Below are 22128 nucleotides of genomic sequence, written 5' to 3' on the forward strand. Positions count from 1 at the left end.
CTAGGAGGATCCCTGTGAGTGTAAGGCCAGCCTGAACTACGTAATGAGACTCTGTCTCAAAAACACAAAACAAATAAGCAGAAAGTAAAACTTAAGTTTGAGGCCAGCCCGGACAACTTAGTGAGACTATCACAACATTCTCCACTCCCACATTAAACAGGGAGGGGGGAAGGAGGTATGGTGACGCAGGCCTGTGATCCCGGCACTCAGAAGGCTGAGGCAGGAGGATCACCTCAAGTTTGATGGCAGCCTGGGCTACATAGTTCAAGGCCAGCCTAAACTACATAGTAAGACCCTGTCTCAAAAAAACAACCAACCAAATTCTATACATACATAAAAACGATTCCTCCACCTGCCTCACAGCATAGCTGGGAGAACTAGGTGAGAATCTTTTTAAAAATACATATTAGGGGCCCGGGGATTTAGCTCAGTGGTTCCGCCACCTGCCTTGCAAGCACAAGGACCGGAGTTCAATCCCTGGTACCAAAAAAAAAAAAAATACATATTAGGGCTGGGAATTTAGCTCAGTGGCACTGTGCCTGCCTTGCAAGTGTAATGTCCTGAGTTTAATCCCTGGTACCAAAAAAAAATATTAAACTACTGGCTGCACATAAAAAAAAAAAAAAAAGAAAGAAATGGGGGTATAGTGACAGAATTGGAGGCTAAGGCAATTAAACTGAAGAGTCATTTCCCAAGTGTAGTAAGACTAGCAAGTTATAGAGTGACCTTGTACCTGACGCCTTACTTGAGCTTAGGTGGTCTGGATTTGCTGGCACCTCGTGTCACTTACCAGAAGCAAAAGTGAATGCTCTCTGGAGAAAGGTGACATTATCCTAGGCAGGTAATTGTTCCAATAATTGTTTGTAAACTGTGTGACACTTAATCAGAAATAAGTAGTCATAGTTGGAGATTCTTGATCATAAAGTCAGGAGAAATGGTGAAATACATTGTTAGATAAGAATTGAGAGTAGTCTCGCATGTTAAAGAAATAATGAAATATGTTCTTCATTTAGAAAATGTTCCTAGGTGAAAACTTGGAGGTTAAGGTAGGAATGAAGAATAACAGAAAAGATAAATATGTGAGTACAGATCAATAGTGGTAATTTCATGAAGGATATTAAAACATATGTAATCTGGGCTGGGGATTTAGCTTAGTGGTTCCACTGCCTGTCTCACAAGTGCAAGGTCCTGAGTTCAATCTCCAGTACCAAAACAAAAAAATTTAATCTGAAGTCATGGCAGTCTTATGTAGGTATTGAGTAAGTTAATTTAAAATGTTCTAAAGCCCTTGCATTATTCAGAAAGTACCAAAGTACTAATGTATTTTAGACTATGACAAGACAAGGAGAATGGAATGGAAAAAGGAATGGGGAAAGAAAATGTCATTAACAAGATATTAGAGAGAGAAAATGGAGTAATTTAAAAGTAAAGAAGTCCAGAAAAGATAGAACAAGACACAGAGAATAGATAGGATAAAGAGAAACAAAGAGACCTTGTAAGTGCTGCATTGAAAAAAGAAAAACAGTAACCAGACTGGATGGAATTCTGCTTGGCACTACTAAATGTTGCTAACAAGAGGCACAGCGTAAGGATACATAGTAGGATAAAGAAAATTGAAAGTAGGTAATAGAAAAAGTTATACAAGCATTAGTCCAAAGAAAGATGATACAGCTATACTGATATTAGAAAAAGTAGTCATCAGAGCAAGAGATATTATTGGGTATAAAGAGAACTTTTTATGATGATAGACTTTTTATGGTTCAGTAACTAGGAAGATAACAATCTTAAATTTGTATATACCTAATGACATAGCCACAAAAATTAACAGGCCACAAAAATTAACAGACCCAAAAGGAGAAAAAGATACATCCAAAAATCATAGTGAGATTAAGACATCTCTCAGTAACTGACTGAAAAAGCAGGTAAAACAGATAAATAAAACCAGAAATATAGAAGATTTGAACATATGATTAATAAACTGGACCCATTTTGAACTCTGCATTTATTAATTATAGAATACACATTCTGTTCCAAGTAAACCTAGGTCATTTACAAAAAACACTATATGTGCTGCTCATAATGTAAGTCCTAATATGTTTCAGGGAATTTAAGTCATATAGAATATGTTCTCTGAATTACAACATTAAATTAGAAGTCAATAGAAAAAGATAACCAACAGAAGTTCTTTATAATTGAAAATGTAAAACTGTTGCAAAAACTCATGTATGAAAGAGGAAAACATAATAAGTACATGTTTTGAGCTGAAAGATAATGTTAATACATATCAAGCATTGTGGAGTTTAGCTTTTAGGAATTTAGCTTTTAGGGAAATCTGTCTGTCTGTCTGTCTGTCTGTCTGTCTGTCTATCTATCTATCTATCTATCGGTACCGGGATCAAACTCAGGACCTTGCTCTTGCCAGGTGGATGTGGCACCACTGAGCTAAGTCTCCGGCCTGGGAAATTTAAAACCCTAAAATATATGTATTAGAAAATAAAGTCTGAATTATCAATGGCTTTAACATTTATCTCAGGAAATTAAAAAAAAGCAATGGAACCCAAATAAATCATAATCTGTGGTAATAGACTGTTGGAAGGATAAGAACTCTTCAGGGAACTATGCTATGGTACAAAGCAGAATAAGGAATGCGAAGGTGATTCCAGCCAGATAGAGGAGTGACAGGAGGGCGGCGCTGACAATGGGATGTTGTGAGGAAGAGGCTGAGAGATCTGTGAGCAAAGGCTGCTGCTGTGTGGAGGGGTTTGTGACGTGGGTAAAAGAGTTGGTAGATTATAAGGAATTCCAGGAAAATTGGGAGGAAAAAAGACTGAAAATGGGAGATTGGAGCCAAATTGTAGAAGCCCAGGCCGGTCAGGGATTGGATCTTAGAAGATTGATGTGGTTAAGGAATATAAGGTGGATTGGAGAAGAAAAGCATGAGATGTGGGGAACCAGTGATTGTGGTAGACTAGGTGAATTACAGGTCCACAGACGCTTGTCTGCAATTCCAAAATCCAAACAAGAGCTTTGAAAAGGGAATGTCTTTTTATAAATTTGGTACCAAAACTGAGGTGGTAGTAAAACTTGATATAAACTTATTATGTGAGAAACTTAATGGGAACATTCCTATATAGTACTTTTTCTCCCAGAAATATCAATGTGGTGTTCTAGACCCTAGTGGGTCTTTTACGTAATATATGGTATATGTGCCATAATACTATCTAAATTTGAAGGAGTCTGAATTCAGGGATACATCTGGCCCCAGGAATCTTGAAGTAGAAGCAAGACATGGCGGCCATGGAAAAGGAGAAAGCACTGACTGGCACACACTGCAGATGTCAAAGAAACAGTTCAAGACTCAGGCAGTTTACTAACTGTGGTTGGAAGGGAGAGGTGGGGTGAGAGGATTCAAAGCTTATTATGGTTTCAATTGAAATGTCAGAATTTTATTAGCACGGGCTTGAGGTAGGGAAGGAGAATGATAGTGGTTTTAAAATGTTTGATTCAACAGACATGTAGTGTCCCTCTGCCAGGTAGTGTGAGATGCGAAGAGTACAGAAAAATTACATACGGGTCTCTGCTTGGGCAGTTTTTTAAGGTGGAAAGGTTTAATGTGAAGTGTGATAGGATAGGGATATGAGTTACAAGTCTTGCTGATTTTTCCCCTTGTGGATTGTCTCTGATTTATCCCTGCTGCCCCCTAGTTTAAATTCTTTTGAGTAGCTGTCTGTACAGTAGGAAAGGATTCTTTCCTTGTTCAGTATTTTGACCTTGCCCCTCCCCCCAGTCCTTTTTGTATATCGTTCTCAGATTTTGTCACTCATTTTCTTAACCTTTTGACTCCCATTTACTGAAGAGCAAAGACTGTACTACTTAACAAGGATGTCAAGATTCTTCACAGTCTGAACTCGGCAAGATACTGCAGCAATACTGTTTAGCTTTTAAAATTTAAATGGGCTGTCTCTTCATCTTTATGTCTTTCCATTTGGTGTCTTTTGCCACTGCTCTGCTTCTTTCCTCCCCTCGGTGTGTGTGGGGTGGGAGCGTATTATTTGTCCGTAAGTTTTGTTCAGCTTTTAATTTCAGTATCCCTGGCAGGCTTAATCATGTTTTCTTCTTTGCTTCTAGAGCACATTATTTGTTACCGTCATGCTTAGTTTAGCACTTTGGCACGTATTAATTACTGAACAGGATGTTAACCATCGCAACACACTGAGCCTCTGAGATCAAAGAGCATTATTTACCAAGGTTGGTTTCTTTTGGCCTGTCATAGTCTTTAATTAAGTTACGTACCCATTAGGTAAGTGTGCTAGTTTTAGTGCTGTTGACCAGATACTTCTTATTTTCTTCCTTCTGGGTACGTGGTAAGATTGTACTTGTCCACCCCTTTGAAGTTAGACTTAGTCAAGTGACTTGCCCTGACCTGTACAAGTGAAAGTAAAGTGTGTACTCGAAGTTGTCAACCCTTTAGGATTGACTGTGCAGTTACGCACGTTTCTTTCCCTTGCCACCGTGTTCCAGATACCAGAGGGTCACTTAACCTTTGTTCCTGAGTAAGGGTAACATGGAAAGGACCCCCGAGTTAGGCATGCGACATGGGTGAGAAAGAAAGCTTTGTATTTTATTTTAATCTTATATATTTGTTTTTATGAATTAACTGTTTATTAAATAATAGTTTAAGTATTTGCTAGTTGTTTTAAAGGGAAGTTAAGTAGTTATATTTAAACTATTTTAATAAAAATTAATTTGATATTTTAAGCTAAATATTTTAATTGTGGTTTCAAGCTAAATATATTATTTGACTGTCAAACCACTTCATAATGGAAGTCAATAGAAACTAAGCCAAAATTAGTCACCATTACTTACCTTTGATTCCATTCTTACAGACACCAGATTGCATATAAAATCTCTGCCAAACTGCCAATAAACTGAGCCTGTCTCTTGGCATTTAAAATCAGGCAGATTGCTTTACTGTTTGCTTTTGGTCCAGTGGGTGGCAGCAAAACTCAACTAGTCTTCTATGTAGTCTTTGAAGTTTTGAGGTTTTTTTGGAAAGACTTTGATTTCTTTATCAGTTGAATTACAGAATATATTTAAAATAAAAAGCTTTCCTCCCCCAAATATGCTGCTTATTCCTTACTTAGAATGAAGATTATTTTAAATAAGAATAAAATAATTGCTTGGTACCCTTCATAGATTTCAGGTAAAATATCATTACTAACTAACCAGTAATTAACTCTTCACATAGATATTCTGCTGAATGTTTTTCTGAATAGGCTACTTGGAGTTCTATTTTTAAATTCAATCTAGAACTTCTAGCAGTTGTTATAACAAAGTTGTTCTTATCTCAGAGAATTTGCCAGTAATCCTCAAGCTTCATAGGCTCTCAGTCAGACCATAATTCTAATAAACTTACAAGCAACCTTTGAAGGCAGGGACTGTTCACTTTAACATGTGCCTTCATAGAGCTTAACATAGCATCAGGCCCTGGATGGAGATTCAGTACAAGTAACTCTTAAGATGGTAGAAAGCATATACCTGCTTTACAGCTGAAGTTACTAGAAGCACCTGCTTGTAAGTTGAAACAGCATTCTGAACTTGGAAAATGGAATTTGTGATAAGGTGGAGAGTATAAATAATGGATATTTGTATTTGTCAGAGCATACAGAGTTCAGTTATGAATTGTACTTAGCAATAAAATAGTAATATTTGCTAAGTGTTAGGAGAAAAGATGTCTAGATGAATGAGAGGTTATCTTTCTGTGGTTTCTTTGGATATTTTTTGTTTTTTAAAAAATTAATTCTTTTTATTTGAATATTTTTCCCATGAAGCAATCCTTGGAACTTTTGTAACTGCCATGTTGGCAATGCTAGGATTAGAACCTAGATTATCTCATGGTTATGTGGATAAGTTAAAATGAATGATATTTATACCTAAAAATGGGTGTGTTACCTTCTGTTGGGCTGTTAGTATAAGGAGCTGAGTCAGTTATGTCAGTAGATAAGTTGGATTTGGGTTTAACGCTGTGGCTTCTTTGCTCTTAAATGATGCAGAAGACCTCTACCCCCAGCTCTCAGCAGGCCCTGTGTCACAGGGTTTGGGGTGTGTGGGAGGGGGGTGTCCCTTCCTCAGCAGTGAGTGGCTGTTTTCACTTGGCACAGGTGTGGGGTGACAGGGCAGGTTCTGTGTGTACTATATGTGGGTTTTCTTTGGTTCTCTTGCTCCTGCCTCAGTGTTAGGTGGTCTCTGCCCTGGAGCCTGGGGTTGGCCGTGGCTTTGTGTTTCCCACCTTTTCCTCCCTACCCTACTTGGAGATCTCTTTTCCTCCTCCTTTGAGCTTCCAAAAGAGAAGTTGGTAGACTTTTCCTGTTAAGAGCCATATTGTACCTTGTGAATGTTTTCATGGGCCTTAAGGTTTGTCCCAAGTACTGAGCTCTACTGGTGCAGTGTGAAGGCAGCCATAGATACTACATAAATGAATGGCCATTACTGTGTTTCAGAAAAACTGTCTTCATAAAAATACGATGTACAGCAGGCTTGCAGGCTCTGATTCCTGGACCAAAGTGCAGTGCATCCTCCTTCACCTTCTGGTCTCTGTACCCTGTGTGACCAGATTTTGCCTTGTGTCTTCAGGGGATCTTGAGAGTGAGAGTTTCCGGTCTCAGCAGCACTACATTTTTGTTTTGTAAGAATGCAAAAACCTGAACATGAGATTTTTTTACTGTGCTGAAAATGGTAGCTGACCTTTGCCTGTCATGGAAGGTCTAGAGCAGTGGTGGTGAGTGTATGGCACACGTGCTGCAGGAGGCTGTTACCATCGAAAGTTCTGAAAGGTTCACTGTCACTGGTCTAGAGGATCATGTGCTCATCTTCCTGCTGTAGAGAGTTTTCCCTTGGGTCAAAGCAAGGTCACCAGGGTGCAAGTGGGTCTTACCCTTCCTTCAGCAATAGCTTTTGCTTTGAAGCTGAATGGGTTCCATGGCACAGGTAGTTTTTGTTCTTGTCTTCCATAGTCTGCTAATCACCACCTCTCTACTCTTAGAAGCCTCGAATGAAGTGTGCCTGGGCTTCTACAGGTGCTCTTGCCCTGTCCTTAGACTGTGAGGGGCCAGCACCTCTGGGTCTGAGGTGATGTTGCTTTCAGGTGACTTTCATGGCCTGGCCTGCAGGGCTTCTCTTGACCTTCAGTGAAAGTCATGGAAAACATGTTGTTAGAGAGAAGATGTGAGCTTTCCTAGTATGGAAATTCCCAGGGATTCTATGCTGTTAGTTCACACTTCACCTTTAATGAATGGCTTATTACAGCTCATATTGCTTTCTTACCTGCTTTTATGGCTGCCATTACCAAAGTAGAAATAGTTCATCCTTTCTTTCCTCTGTAGAGTTTGTCTCTCTGGAATTCATTTCACCTGGTTGAGCATTGCATGTGTGGGATACAGAAACTTTACGTGTCTGATGAGCTCAGAAAATTAGGATTACTTAGGTTAATCACTTTTTTTCCCCCTTCAAAAAGTGATGTTTTCTGTTTTAAGCTGAGATAGAACTTCAGAGTTTAACAATTTTGTAATCTCTGAGTTTGATACTGGTAAAGAAGCCATAAAATTTAAAAGAAGAGTTTGCCTATATTCTAATGCTAGAAATTTTAGTGTATTTAACTAATTCCAGTGTAGTTTACAACCAGATTATCTCCTCATGCAATAATCTCCCTGTTGTGTGGGTGGTTACTGCTCAGACCTTCCTGGACTCTCTAGACTTCCTACGGAGCTACTTTTCAGTCCTTTCAAGAAGCCTGAGGTGAGGATTTCTAGATACCTAACAGCTGCTGGATCAACTCTTTATATTGATCCCCAGAAGTGCTCACTGGGGATATGCACCTTAGAGCTGGGAGGTAACTCAGTGGTAGAGCATTTCCCTAGCCCACCCAAGGTCCTAGGTTGACCCCAGTACTCCCTCCCCACCAGGCACTTCCAGAAAGTTCGAATCTGAATTTAGAGCACTGAGAAGAATCTGTGTCATTAACCATTAATGAGCCTTTTACGTGATTTGGAGATGATCATATTTTGAGGTCCACTGGCTTGTGGAAATGTTTCTTAGCCTAGTCTCTCTCTTCTGATGTAGGGAGCACAAAGTATCCTATGTTTAAGCTTGTATTGTTGCTGAAGTATTCAACACCTTTGTATAATATCACTAAAGTTTGTCTAGATTTAGGAGAATTCATGAATATTTGTAATATAAACAGCAAAGCACAGCCTGAGTATCTGGTAGTGAGGAATGATATGATAGATAGTGATGTCTAGAGAGTTGTTAAAATTATGTTGCAGAGAGAAATGTGGTCAAAGTAGGCTACAAAATAATCTATATTTATTGAAAAACAGATGGGCAGAAAACTAAAGTACAGAAAACTAAAAAAGGATACAGAAATGTTAATGATAGTTATCTCTAGTATTGATACTGGTTATTCTTCTACAGTTGCAGTTTTTAAATTTTAAATTTTAAAAAATTTCAATGGACATGCGTTATTTCTGTAATGTTAATAGCCTTGTTATGTTTACCAGGACCTGACTTCCTATCCCTTCTTCATTCCTACTTCATTTTAATATGCAAAAGTCATTTATTTATTTATTTGAAAACAACCAGAATGCTTCTGCAAGAGAAAAACACAATATTAAAAATAATTTTTTGTTTCATTTTGGTGGGGATGAGAAGTAGGTTTATAGGAGGAGGGATATAAATATGAAATTGTGGAACTCATTTGTATTTTATATCCACAGTATACAATTAGCCACAATTAAAATTAAAATGTATTAAGGTGAAGTAAAAGTTTGGTTCCTTAGTTTCATTAAACATATTTGAAGTGCTTGACAGCCACACATGACTACTGTAGTGGATACAACATTAACAGTACAGATGTAAACAGTTCACTTGGGGAGTACTGACCTGGATCATAGTGTAGTTACATCTATTGGTTAAATAACATTATTTAAACTAATTATCTTCTAAAATTAATACACGTCTAATTAAAGGGACTGACCACCCAAACATCCTTATTTGGTTTTGAATACTAAAGCTGACAAGCTTTCCCCTTTCTTTGTGTGAAGGTATGGTACAAGGGATGATCAAAAAAATATGATGAATGTTTGAATTTTTTAAAAACACTACTGGAGTAAAAGACATTGCCAAGAACAATGTGTTAAGTTTGTTCAAAGTGAGGGAGAGTATTTTTAGTATTCTGATGGGCGATAATGGCAAATGTATCTTTCACTGTAGTAAATGTTTTTATTTAAATATTCACTGTGTGTTTTAACCATACCTCTTGATCAAACACTTATGATGGTTTTTGTTAAATGAAAATATTATGGTGTATCACCCACCTTACTCATCAGGTGTGGCACCATGTGACTTCTTGCTCTTCCCCAAAGTAAAAATGACCGTTAAAGATAAGCATTTTTTCTTTTTGTTACCCGGGATTGAACTTGGGACCTTGCGCTTGTGAGGCAGGTGGTGGCAACACTGAGCTAAATCCCTGTTTTTAATTAAGTGTTTTTAATTAAGGCATTGAGACAGCTGCCACTAAAGACACTCATGATAGAAGACTTACAGAACTACTTCAGAAAGTGGCAAGAATGATGGGATAAGTGTTCAAAGTAAAAGGAAGTATTTTGAGTGGGATTAATGGCAGTGTGTCTTTTACTGTAATTTTTTAAATTTAAGCATTCACTGTATTATATTTTGTGATTACACCTCGTACATATATCAACTCTGATCTTTTCATTGTTTAAGGTATTTGTTACATTTTTTGTACACTTTAAAAGTATATTTTAGTGGTATTTAATAAATTGATTTGTTTTAGACACCAAAATTATTTTTTTTTATATAATGATACATGAGATTATCACCTATTTTTACATACACATCTATATAAAATTATTCATTGTAGCATTGTGGTAACAAAAGAGTAATAAGAGATCAATATGAGGTCTGATTAAATAAATGTTACATTCAAACATCATAAGAATAGACGTCCTTAAAGTGAATGTCCTTTATAATCTTGAAGAAATGGACAGATTCCTAGACATAGATGAATTACAAAAACGAAACCAAGAAGACGTAAAAAATCTAAATAATCTAGTATAACAGACAGTGAAATTGAGGCAGTAATAAAAAACCTGCCAACTAAGAAAATCTCAAGACCTACTGGATTCAATGTTGAATTCTACAAGACCTTCAGGGAGGATATAATGCCAGCGCTCCTCAAACTCTTTAATGAAATTGAACTGGAAGGGCTACTTGTAATCTTATTCATGGAAGGTAGCATTACTCTTAGTCCTGAAGAAGACAAAGACCCAACTAAGAAAAGTACAGGTCAGTCTCTTTTACGAAAATAAATGCAACAAAACAAAACAAAACAAAACCCTCAACAAAATACAGGCAAATACAGAGCAGCAAATCATCAAAAAGATTGTACATCATGACCAAGTAGGTCTCATCCCAGGGATGCAAGGATGGTTCAACATATGAAAATTAATAAATAAAATGCACACCTACATAAGAAAGCAATAGATGGTAAAAAAAGCTTTTGACGAAATCCAACATCCATTCATGATTAAAAAAACATGAAGAAAATATGTGTAAAAGGACCTTATCTCAATCTGACAAAAGCCAAGGACATACGGGAAGATGGCAGAGTGGTAAGCAGCAACAAATCAACCTGTCCAAGATTCATATCCAGACACTGGAAAATAACAGCTTGGGGAAATAAAGAAGGAGGGTGGTGGATCTCTGGGACCCAGGAAGGACCTGAAGGGAAAATTGGAGCCTACAGAGAAATTGAAGAGTCAGACCACAGCACAGAAAAAGGGAGGGGCAATCTGTATTTTTCCCCAGCTCCTGGCTTGTGTTGTGAGAAAGGAAGATTGAATCTACAGAGACACAGTGAAAGTGGGCGACTCCAGAGGCATTCATGGAGAAACACACCAGTGGAACAGAGCAGTGGATGCTGTGCACTACAGTAATTGGTGAGTGACTCCAATCCAAGCAACTGCCATATGCCCTGGAGAGAGTGCTTGGTTGGATGCCATTTTAGGGTGGGGCCAGCTGAACCCAGGACTCAGAGCAGCTATGGGTTGGCTTCATCTCAGGGCTTCCAGTGGTAAACTCCTGCAGTGACTGGGTGAGGGACAACCATAGGAGAATTCCAGGGTCAGGGAGCAGTGGCCAGGTTGGCAAGAGACACCCGGGGTGTTACAGGTTAAAAGACTTAGGTCCCAACCCCACAACCAGAGGCCAGGATCAGCCTGAATTCCCATGTATTTGAAACTGTGAGAACTGGCACCATGCCCTAATCCTGTTACAGGCTTGCTGGTGATTATCCAGCACCACCATGAATCTAGACTCTGCCTCTTTTATCTACCAGCAAGAGGAGATTCACACCCGGAATTGAACACTGCCACAAAACTGTAGCCCTCAGAAGATAACCACAGGCTTGAGATCATGCAAAAGTTTCTTCTTTTTTTATTCTTCTCTTTGCTTTTGAGTTTTTTTTAATGGTTTTTTTTTCATGAGTGTGAACATTGTTTTCAGCTTTTTGTTTTGTTCTTTTTTGTTTTTTCCTCCTTTCTTTCCCTCCTGTCTTCTTCACCAGTTCCCCAAGGCATGGGTAATCTTCCTTTGTCCTTTAGTTTTGTTTCTAATGTCTTTCTCTTTTATTTGTCTCTTTTTTTCCTTTTCCCCTTTAAAATTTCTCCCTTTAGGGTAAAATCACTATTGAGTGGATATTTACTGTACATAATTTTCTGATTTGTCTCAGATTTTGTTATATAACTATAAATCTTATACCTATGGTCAGAGGTGGCAAATTATTAATTATCATTGGTTGTCATTTTCCAGTCTGTGCTTGATACTATTGTTATTACTGATTGTACTACTTTAGTTGAGGTGACATAGTTGTTGTTATCAATTACTCTTACTTGTATGCCAATACTTAGATTGTCTGGGGTTTATAAACAATATTATAGTCCAGTACCAAAGAACTGGGTGCTAGGCCAAACACGGTACAACCTTTCATCCCTAAAGTGAAGAGACAGGATCTTGGGACAGATTTAAAAGCCAAAACCCACCTCTGCCTAGAAGACATCTCTGAAAAGTAGTCATTTCCTAAAAAGGTCTGGATACTAGTAATAAAGCTACCTACCACAAGCAATTTACAAGCCTCAGTGCAGAAAACAAATCAACAACAACAAAAATAGAAAATAAGAAAACATGGAAGCAAGATGCATCCGATAACTCCTAACTCACCCAAGGCAAATCTAGAGGGCATTGAGTTAGAAGAAATCAAAAGTCATCCAGCTGAATTTTCTGAAATGGTAGCAGAAGTAATCTGACAAAAGCCATTTATGAGAAACCAACAATCAACATCACATTAAATGGGGAAAAGCTCTAAAATCAAGAGCAAGATAAGGTATCACCATTCCTGTTCAATATGTACTCAGAACAATAGCCAGAGCAATCAAGCAAGAGAAAGATCTGTAAAGATCTACAGAAAAGATCTGTAAAGGAAAGGAAGAAGTTAAATTATCATGTGCAGTTGACATGATCCTTTACATGGAAGACCTAAAAAATTCTATCAAAAGGCTCCTAGAATTAATAACCAAATTGAGCAATGTAGCAGGATACAAAATTAACACACAAAAATCAGTGCCATTCTTATACACCAATAATGAACTCACCCAGAAAGAAATCAGGAAAGCAGTATCATTCACAATAGCATCAAGAAAAGCTAAATATTTAGGGATTAACATAATCAAGAAGTGAAAGACCTCCACAACAAAAAGTACCAATAAAGGAGATCAAAGAGGACATTAGAAAGTGGAAAGACATCTCTTCTTCCTGTGTAGACAGAACTAGGTAACATCCAAAAGGCTGTACTTCCAAAACTGATATATTGATTTAATGCATTCCCAATAAAAACACCAGGAACATTCTTCACATGGCTATAAAACAAATCTTAACTTTCACATGGAACCAGAAGAGACCCAGAATAACAAAAGCAATCCTGAGCAACAAGAGCAAAGCAGGAGGCATCACAAGTCTCGAATTTCAAGTTATATTACAAAGCTACAGTGATAAAAACAGCATGATACTGGCACAAAAACAGGCATGTGGGACAATAGAACAGAATAGAGGACACAGAAACAACCCCAGGTACATTTCAGCCATCTGATATGACAAAGGGCCAAAAACATACACTGGAGGAAAGATAGGTTCTTTAGCATACGGTGCTGGGAAAACTGGCTATACACATGCAGAAAATTGAAGCCAGACCCATATCTCTTTACCATGTACTAAAACTAAAATCAAAACGGTTCAAAGATCTAAATAGTAAAACAAAACCTGCTGGAAGATAAATAGGTAAAACTTATGAAGTCAGCTGTAGGCGAGGTCTTTCTGAACAGAATCCCAATGGTATAAGAAATAACATCAAGAATCAACAAGTGTGATTATATCAAATTAAAACACACAGTGACAGAAACAACCAAGGCAGTGAAATGACAAGTCTACCAAATGGGGAAAATATTTGTCAGCTACATCTTGGCCAGGGTATTAATATAAAGAACTAAAAAAAAAAAAAAATTAAGCCTCTGAAATAAAAGACCCAGTCAGAAAATGGGTAATTTCTCAGAAGTACAAGTGACAAATAAATACATGAAAAAATGTTCAAGATTGTTGATCATTAGACAAATCCAAATTAAAACAACACAGATTCCATCAAATCAATTAACAACAAATGCTGGTGAGGCTGTGGGGAAAAGGGACCCTTCTACACTGTTGGTGGCAATGTACACCAGTATAACCACTATGGAAATCAGTATGCAGATACCTCAAAAGACTAAAACTAGAAATTCCATTTGAACCAGCTAGTCCCTTTCTAGGTATCTTCCAAGGGAATCAAAAACATTACAGTGATACATGCATACCAATGTTTATATTAGCACAATTCATAACAGCTAAATCTTGGAAATGGCCTGTATATGTCCATCAGCAGATAAATAAAGAATATGTGGTATTTATGTGCAATGGAGTACTACTCTGCTATAAAGGATAAATTTGAGGCATTTGTAGGAAAAGGGATGCAACTTGAGACCATAATGTTAAGTGAAATCAGACATACAAGCTTAAATATCACTTGGTTTCTCTTATATTAGAAGCTCAAAATTTAAATAAAAAGCAAATTAAAGATAGATAATAAAAAAGAGGAGATCTTTTGCGGAAGGGATGAAGGGAGGTGAGAGGTGAAGAGGAAGTAAAAGGAAAAAAGCTGTCATCTACTTGTACCAGCTGTCCACAGTGAATGTATTTATTAGGTGTTGTAAATATGTGTAAGTAAATAAAATTTAAAAGCTGTAATGAACTAAAAAATTGTGTATCCTTTGGAAACCTCTAAGGGTTCCTGAGTTCCTTTCAGGATGTCTGCAAAGTCAAAACTGTTTTTCTCTCTTCATTAAGGTCTTATTTGGCCTTTTCACTACCTGACATCTGCTCTGATGGTACAAAAGCGCTGCTGGAGCCTTAGTACAGATCTTCACTTCTGTGGGCCTACATTTCAAGCAAAATTTTAAAAGGCAGCTTCACTTCGGAATGCCCAAGATGAAGCAGTGAAAATTACTCATTTTATTGAATTGTGACTTTGTACTCAAAAAGATATTCTACATAAAGAAATGGGAAGCAGTATACCAAAGTACAGTGCTTATTTTGACAAGCACATGTGTGTTTGCATGAGTTTTAGCAAACTAGCTCTGCCCACTCCTGCTATACATCATTTTTACTTGACAAAATGAGTGGTTGACAAACTACTGTGTGATTATTATTTAATCAATATTTTCTTAAACCAATATTTAGTATTTTTTCAAGTGAAATAAGTCTGTTGAAGGAAAATAGCTGACAGTATTTGTTGTCAATATTAGAAGTTTGGAAAATTTTTATCTACCACTAGGACCATAATAGCCTTCTAATACTTAAAAAGGCTGTTCTGGTAAAATAGGTGGCGATACTAACAAATTTATTCTTTTTCATGTTGTCTAATGAAATGTGTGAACATTTAGAAGATCTATATAACTCAGTATTTTGCATATGCCTAATGAATAATGATGGAAAATATGTGTTGAAGATCAATTCAAACCAGAAGATAAATGAAAGAGTTTTAATAGAGTATAAAAATTCATTTGTAAGTTTCAGATTTCATATTGTGACTAACCTTTAAGAAACCATCATTTGTCATATTTTAGAGAATATCTACAATTACCTGAAGATAAAACATGCCTTCTTTTCCATGTATAAATATATCTGTATGATAAATGGCTTCCATTTCCTTCAAAACAGTACATCACAATTGATTCAGTAACTGAAGCAGGCATAAGAATCCAGCTATCTTCTACCAATCCCAGCTCTGAGACTTGTAAAATGTCAAAATAATGACACTAAAATATTTTGTTTTGGAAAAGAATTTTTTTCATAAAAATATGTTATGATGTGAGGAGTTTATTGTCATATTAGAATGAATGTATATTTTAAAGCCTGTTGATTAATTGACTTCTTAATGTGAGACAAGCTCTCGCTGTGCTCTGTAGGCTCAAGTGTCACTCTTTGGTTCAAGTGACCCTTCTCCCTCAGCCTCACTTGTACCTGGGACTGCAGGCACCATGCCACTACATTTGGCTGAATTTCTAATTGCAAGGTGGTCATTGCTATGTAAACAAAAGCCTTTTGGAATCTTCAGTTACTATTTTAAGGGTTCCAGAATCACTGGACTAAAACCAACTTGAAGGTAGTTGGGAGAGTTGCAAATCAGTGTTATTATACTTTCGCATTTGTGCAAAAAGAGCTGTAAACGAGACACCTAATTATTTTGTGTAGGCATACAGTTCTTCTGGAAGGATATGAGAGAATTAGAGTTGCTTCAGGGAAGAAGGGGTGAAAAGTCAAACTCTAAATGGCTTTGAGCTGTTTTGAATTTTAAACCAAATGAATGCATTACTCCTTGCACACACAGAGAGACACAGGAAAAAATAATCATTCCTACCCAGCTATAATTATGAATTTCAGAGAGTCTAGGCATATTATAAAAAGTTGGAGCAAGTTTAGAGTAATAGTTATTTTTCTGGCAGCTTGCTTTTTCTTGTTTTGTTTGAGAAAAAATTTTCATTTAACTTCCAAGTCAACCACTATAATATTGAAATAATGTAAATCAAGTTAGGTACCAGTTTTCCCAGTGGGGCTTAAAGTATAGTTGTTACTTTGTTTTAAGGAAGAACAATTTGATTAACTTTTTAAGAATGGCTTTTATTTCTAGATTTTAATGGTATTTATTTCTAGTTTGCTAAAAAAGATTAGGTTTATTTGTTAGTCTTTATGTGTCTTTAGTATATGTTACAGTCTTTTCATTTCAAAAGGTTTGAGTTAAGTGCTGCATGAAATGTAAAAGAAAAAAGTATTCTGACAGTTGTTTCAATGTAAAAGGTGCTTTTTAATACTCATAACCTTTGGGCTTTGGGAATTCTTAAAAAGGATAAGTAAGGAATTCAATTTTATTCTGCTTGCTTTTAAATATGCCTTTTGATCAGTGTTCATATTTTTAACTTTTGGATAAAGTGTGTATGAAAAAGGAAAGTTATTTTAATGCCGTAACTTCTGTGATACTTTTAAATATGATGATACTTTTAAAATTTCTTTGAATGCTGAAATATTTCAAGAGCTGTTTGAAGCAGTTTAGAAGAAGAAATGCATGTAATTCTGTTCATTAATGATAGTTAAAAGTTTATCTTAACATGGAACCATTTTCCCCAAGTTCTTTAAAGAATGCTTTTTAAAATGTTAATGGATTTTTCTAAAGTATTTGGCAAATGAGTTGCTAATTCAGAAAGGAGGTTTTTTTTTTTTTTTACTGTTACCAGTTACATGTACAGTACTTGACATTTGTCAAGCACTTTCATGTTATTTTCTTTGATTCTCAGCATATCTTGGAAGTAGCACAGTTATTTTTCCTGTTTAGTATTGGCCATTGAAATTCAGGGGGTTAACTGACTTGTCCAGTGTCACATAGCCTTGTTAAATAGTGGAACAGGAATTTAGATTTATACAAGGCTAGATTAGATTTAAAGTTGAGATTTCAACAAGACTCTGTCCTTATCTTTACTGTGTTCTAGGTACTCTGGTCAGGTGGAAATAAATAAAGCACAGACCCTGCCCTCCAGGGAGGGGCTTTTTAGTTAGTTCTAGAGACCAGCCTGGATGTGAGAAGTACAGTGTGTGTGGTATATCATTGCAGTACCGTGGAGCGCCATTATTTGAGAGGAAGTAAGGTAAATCTTGAAGGATGACTGGCAGCTGGCCAGGGTGAGTCTAATTAGGGGCAGGGAGAGAGACATTTATGTAGAAAGAATCATCTGGGAGGCCTGAAACTGCGCAGATGATTGGAACCTGCTGGTAGTTCGATGCCAGCACCATGCTGGACTGTGTGTGAGGAGCAGCAGACTGAAGCCAGAGAGGCAGGTAGGCAGAGAGAGAGGCCCCAAGTTGTGAAGTTTGAACTTGCATTAAAATTTCAAGGTGCCAAAAAGAGAATTTAAATAAGTAGAGAACTCAGGTTGACCATGGTTCTTAGGCTTGTTAGCTGTGGAGTGATAGTCATCAAATGACTGAATATTTCTGAGTCCCATTTGCCTTGTATGTAAAATGGAAATAACAGTTGCTTTGCAGGCAATTAGGGGGTCTGGGAAAAGAAATGGAAATAAAGCATGAAGCATGTATCAAATTTGTAAGGACTGTTCTCAGTAAATTGGAAAATGAATTGAGAGAAGTAAAGACAGTTCCACATACATACTTAAACTTCTAAGTAGAACTGAAAAAAAATGTAATCTTATTTTAAAATAGTATTGAAATATTTGGACATTTCTAAAATAATTTAGCCATGGCTTTATAGTTTCTTACTTTTAAATTTAATATTTAGCAGCGCTTTAATGTGCCATATAAATATCCTTGAAAATTAAGGCTTTGTGTAAATTCTGTTTTGTTTGTGTGATGTTTTTACCATGCCCAATACCCTGACCCAGGAGTGTAGACCTGGATGGTATTTGTTAATGCTCTAGTCTTAGGCAAATGTACTGTCTCATTCAGATTTCTTTAATATTAAAATTTTAGAGAATGAAATAGTACATGGATGATCTTGTATAAAACTTAGTTGTCACTTGGGCTGCCACAATAAAATGCCACAGACTTGGATGACTTAAATGACAAAAGTTTGCTTCTTACTGTCCTGGAGGCTGGCATTCCCCAGGTCAAAGAGCTGGCTGGTTCAGTTCCTGGTGAGGGCTCTCCTGGCTCGTGACTGACAACCTTCTCACTGAAGCCCCCACATAGCCTTTCCTCTGAGCCATGTGGTGGGGGCGAAGGTGGGGTAAGCGAGCTCTTTGGGGTCTCTCTGCATGAGGGCACTAATCCTGTAGGACCGGGGCCCACTCATAGGACCCCATGTAGACTCAAATACTTCTTTACCTCAAATAGAGCTGCACTAAGGCTTCAAAATACATTTTTTCATTCCTACCGGGGATTGAACTCGGGACCTTGTGCTTGTGAGGCAGGCAGTAGAACTACTGAGCTAAATCCCCAGCCCTCAAAATACATATGTTAAATTTGGAGGGACATACACATCTTTCTGTAACACAATAAAGTTGGAAGTGTTCTCTTGATGGTTTTGTGACTTGGTATTTTGTAACAATGAGTTAAATAGGCAGTGATTACATCATACTACTCTCCAGAGCTGCAAATATATGGATCATCTTAGTTCCTGCTTTTTAACTAATATTTATAGTTGGTTAGCTACAGAAACTTTTTACAGCCAAGTTAGTATAGAAAACTGAATGTTACTGTGCCTAAGGTAACTACAGAAACTCCTTAGTTATTCTAACTCTATTGTGCCTATTCCACTTCTTGAGTTCTTCCTTGCCCCCATTCTGGTCCCCAATAGTTTGGTTCCTGTAGAAGATATCTGTATAATTCAGTGATAATTTTTATAATTTGCTTGTCTTCATTTTGAATACCTTTTTTCTCAGTAAGAGAACAGATCTTTTAATTGACATGTTGAGGGTATACATTTTTTTGATTTTTTTTTTTTTTTTGGTACCAGGGATTGAACTCGGGTCCTTCCGCTTTTGAGGCAGGCAGCGGGACCACTGAGCAAAATCCCTGGCCCCAGAGGTATACATTTTTTAAAGATGGTTAAACCAAAGCTGTTTTACATAGCAATCTTTGGAACAAGATAGAAATCCTAACTTAAATGTATCAATATATCTCCTTTTCTTTATTGTGAATCTCAGTATGAATTTTTGATTCCTTCTAAGTCTGTTTGCATTTCAGATTGTGGAGGAAGGACTTTAACCTGGTTTTCCACAATGATAACATTTACCTTCTTTTTCACAGGCCAGCCCTCCAGATCTCTATATTGAAAGATTTAATATAGCTCTTGGACAATATATGGGAGCATTGCAGAGCATTGTGCCTCTTTTCATATATATGGTAAGTTCAAGCTGCTTCCTACTTTCAAAAAGATGCAGAGTTAAACGTGTTCTATTTTTCTTATACTGTATTTTGTGTAATTTTGAGAAGTGGAAATTAACTTATTTCAATAATGTTTTATAGCTGACACAACTATTTTTCCCTTTTTCTGATTTGAAATTCCATAAGTAACATTTGCTGAATTAATGATCAGCAATCACACAATGAGCTTTTATTTCTGTCATGTGGAAGGTTACTGTGCTTGGTCCTGGAAAAATAAAGAAATACAGTCCCCGGCTTATGAACATTTGAGTTACAAACTTTCAGATATGTACTGTATAAGACTCACTTTGTAGAATTATGAACAGATTCAGTTTATGAACGTTTTCCTGGAACAGAACTCATTTGTAAGTTGAGGACTTACTGTATAAGATTTCCTTAGAAAGAGGAGAGTTCAGGCAAACACTTAAAAATATGTGTGATAAATGTGAAGTAAGACTTTCTGTAAAAAGTAAAGCAATAAAATATTAATTCCCCTCTGATGATCTCTTTTATTTGTAGAGTTATGCTGTGAGTATAATTTGTAAACTATAACTTGTTAATTAGTTTTCTCCCCCTTATAAATATATAAAGTTGGGCTGTGCCACACAATGCCTGCCTGGAAAGCGTGAGGCGCTGCTTTCGATTCCTGACACCAAATAAATAAATATAAATAAATACATAAAGTTTTGGAATCTTAATGTTAGTGTTCCTGCTGAATGGAAGGGCCCCTAGAAGCCGTTATTACAACTTCTCTTTGTTTTTTAGATTAGAGAACTAGATGTTTGGTTGATCCTACCTTCTGTAGCATGTACACTGCTGTGTGTGGAATACCAATCTTAAAAATGATCATTTTTCATAAAATATACTTTTTTAAAAAGCAGAAAACAACTACCCCCTCCTACCTCCAATTTAGAAGGCACTTTCCAAAAGATCTTATTGTACTCCTTAATTTCATTTAAATCTACTCATTCTTATTTTTCATTTAAAAATAATAATTCTTTGGGTACTACTAATCATTTTAAAAGTTAATCAGAGTTTTACAGTTAATATAATGCAGAAGAAACTTGGTTTTGCCTTCTATTTGTTTTTTTTGGTACTAGGAATCAAACTTGGGACCTTGTGCCTGTGAGGCAGGCAGCGGAACCACTGAGCTAAATCCCCGGCCCTGCCTTCTGTTTTTAACCAAGATTTGTCTTGGAAAAAATTGATAAAAAGGCTTTGCTTTTGGTTTAATTACCAGAACTCCTTTGTGAATTGTGAAACTAGTCAAAATATTATCTCTATAAAACAATTATTTTATCTTTTATTCTTGTATATAAACTACAGGTATCAAATAGATATCTGATTTAAAGTGTACTGTCAGTTCAATTATGTTCTGAGTTTTGATTTAAAAATCAGTTATGAAAGTAGCTAGATAGTTGATTTTTTAAAAAATTATTATTTTTTTTTTGGTACTGGGGATCGAACCGGGACCTTGCGCTTGCGAGGCAGGCAGCAGAACCACTGAGCTAAATCCCTAGCCCCTACATTTCTCTTGTTATAAATAAAGCTTGGCATATTTTCATAGTTTGCATATCTTTTTCTGCAACTGCAGAAATTATTTAAGCCCCATTAAAAATTAATTTTAAATAAACTTAAACCAAGTATTTATTTCTGGGCAGGGAAACAATTTCTTAGAAAGGAAATACGGCAGACTTTTGATAAAATTCATATGGGAAAAGAATGAAACTAATAGCTATGAAAGCTGCTAAAGTGACAAATGAGAGGTGATAATCCCTCACTGGTATTGAAATGAATGAGAAAGCTACAATAAGTAAAGGGTATGTCATTGGCTCTGGGATAGACAGATCAAGGCAAAGGAAACCAGAAAACACTGAAGCATATGTGGCATTTTAATAAAGAAGACATTTCAGATCAATAAGAAAGGCTCAAGGTGTTCCTTAGCTGGTGTTGAGACAACTGATGGTCACTTTGGAGAAATGGAATAAGTCTTTAAAAATGAAATATTAGAGAACCAGAAGGAATCAAGCAGCCTTGGGATGAGAAAATGCCTTTCTAAGTGACACCCAGACCTACAAGTCATGACGGAAAATACTAGACCATGACAATATAAAGTTTAAAAATGTTTGTGTAGTAAAATACCAGAAGCAAAACATAAGTGGGGAAAAATTGCAGTAAATTTGTGCAATGTGAGACAGATTTATTTTCTTTAATACTCAGTTTTCATGAATTAATTAGAAAAAGATCAACCCTGCTTTTCTGTTGAACAATGGACAAAGGAATATGAATAGATAATTCACAAAAATATAAATGACTTATAAACACGATACTACATCCAACATCCTGATTAAGGAATGGCACATTAAAATAGAACAACTTTTTAAAAACTTTTAGTAAAATTGAAAAGGTCTGATAATATTCAGTTCTGGTGAATCTGTAGGGGAATAAGTCTACACTTTTGGCAGAAATGTTCGTTGGTATTCTCTTTGGAAGGCTCAGGAATTATATCTAGAAATATAAATAAACTCATAAGCAAATACA

At 36.5% G+C, this 22128-nt stretch overlaps 1 protein-coding gene across 2 annotated transcripts in view; it reads left to right on the plus strand.

The window, feature by feature from the left end:
* The window catches only part of Cacul1 (CDK2 associated cullin domain 1), an 81514-nt gene that overhangs the window by 37908 nt on the left and 21478 nt on the right, over window positions 1-22128 (plus strand). For both annotated transcript variants that reach the window (XM_004838838.4, XM_004838839.4), the window contains exon 4: window positions 19471-19566. In XM_004838838.4, coding sequence (XP_004838895.1) covers window positions 19471-19566 — 96 coding nt within the window. The remainder of the gene's footprint in view (window positions 1-19470; window positions 19567-22128) is intronic.

Source organism: Heterocephalus glaber, unplaced genomic scaffold (genome assembly GCF_053883595.1).
Source record: "Heterocephalus glaber isolate CG9 unplaced genomic scaffold, H.glaber_assembly_v1.0 deba00001497, whole genome shotgun sequence".
Lineage (NCBI taxonomy): Eukaryota > Metazoa > Chordata > Mammalia > Rodentia > Bathyergidae > Heterocephalus > Heterocephalus glaber.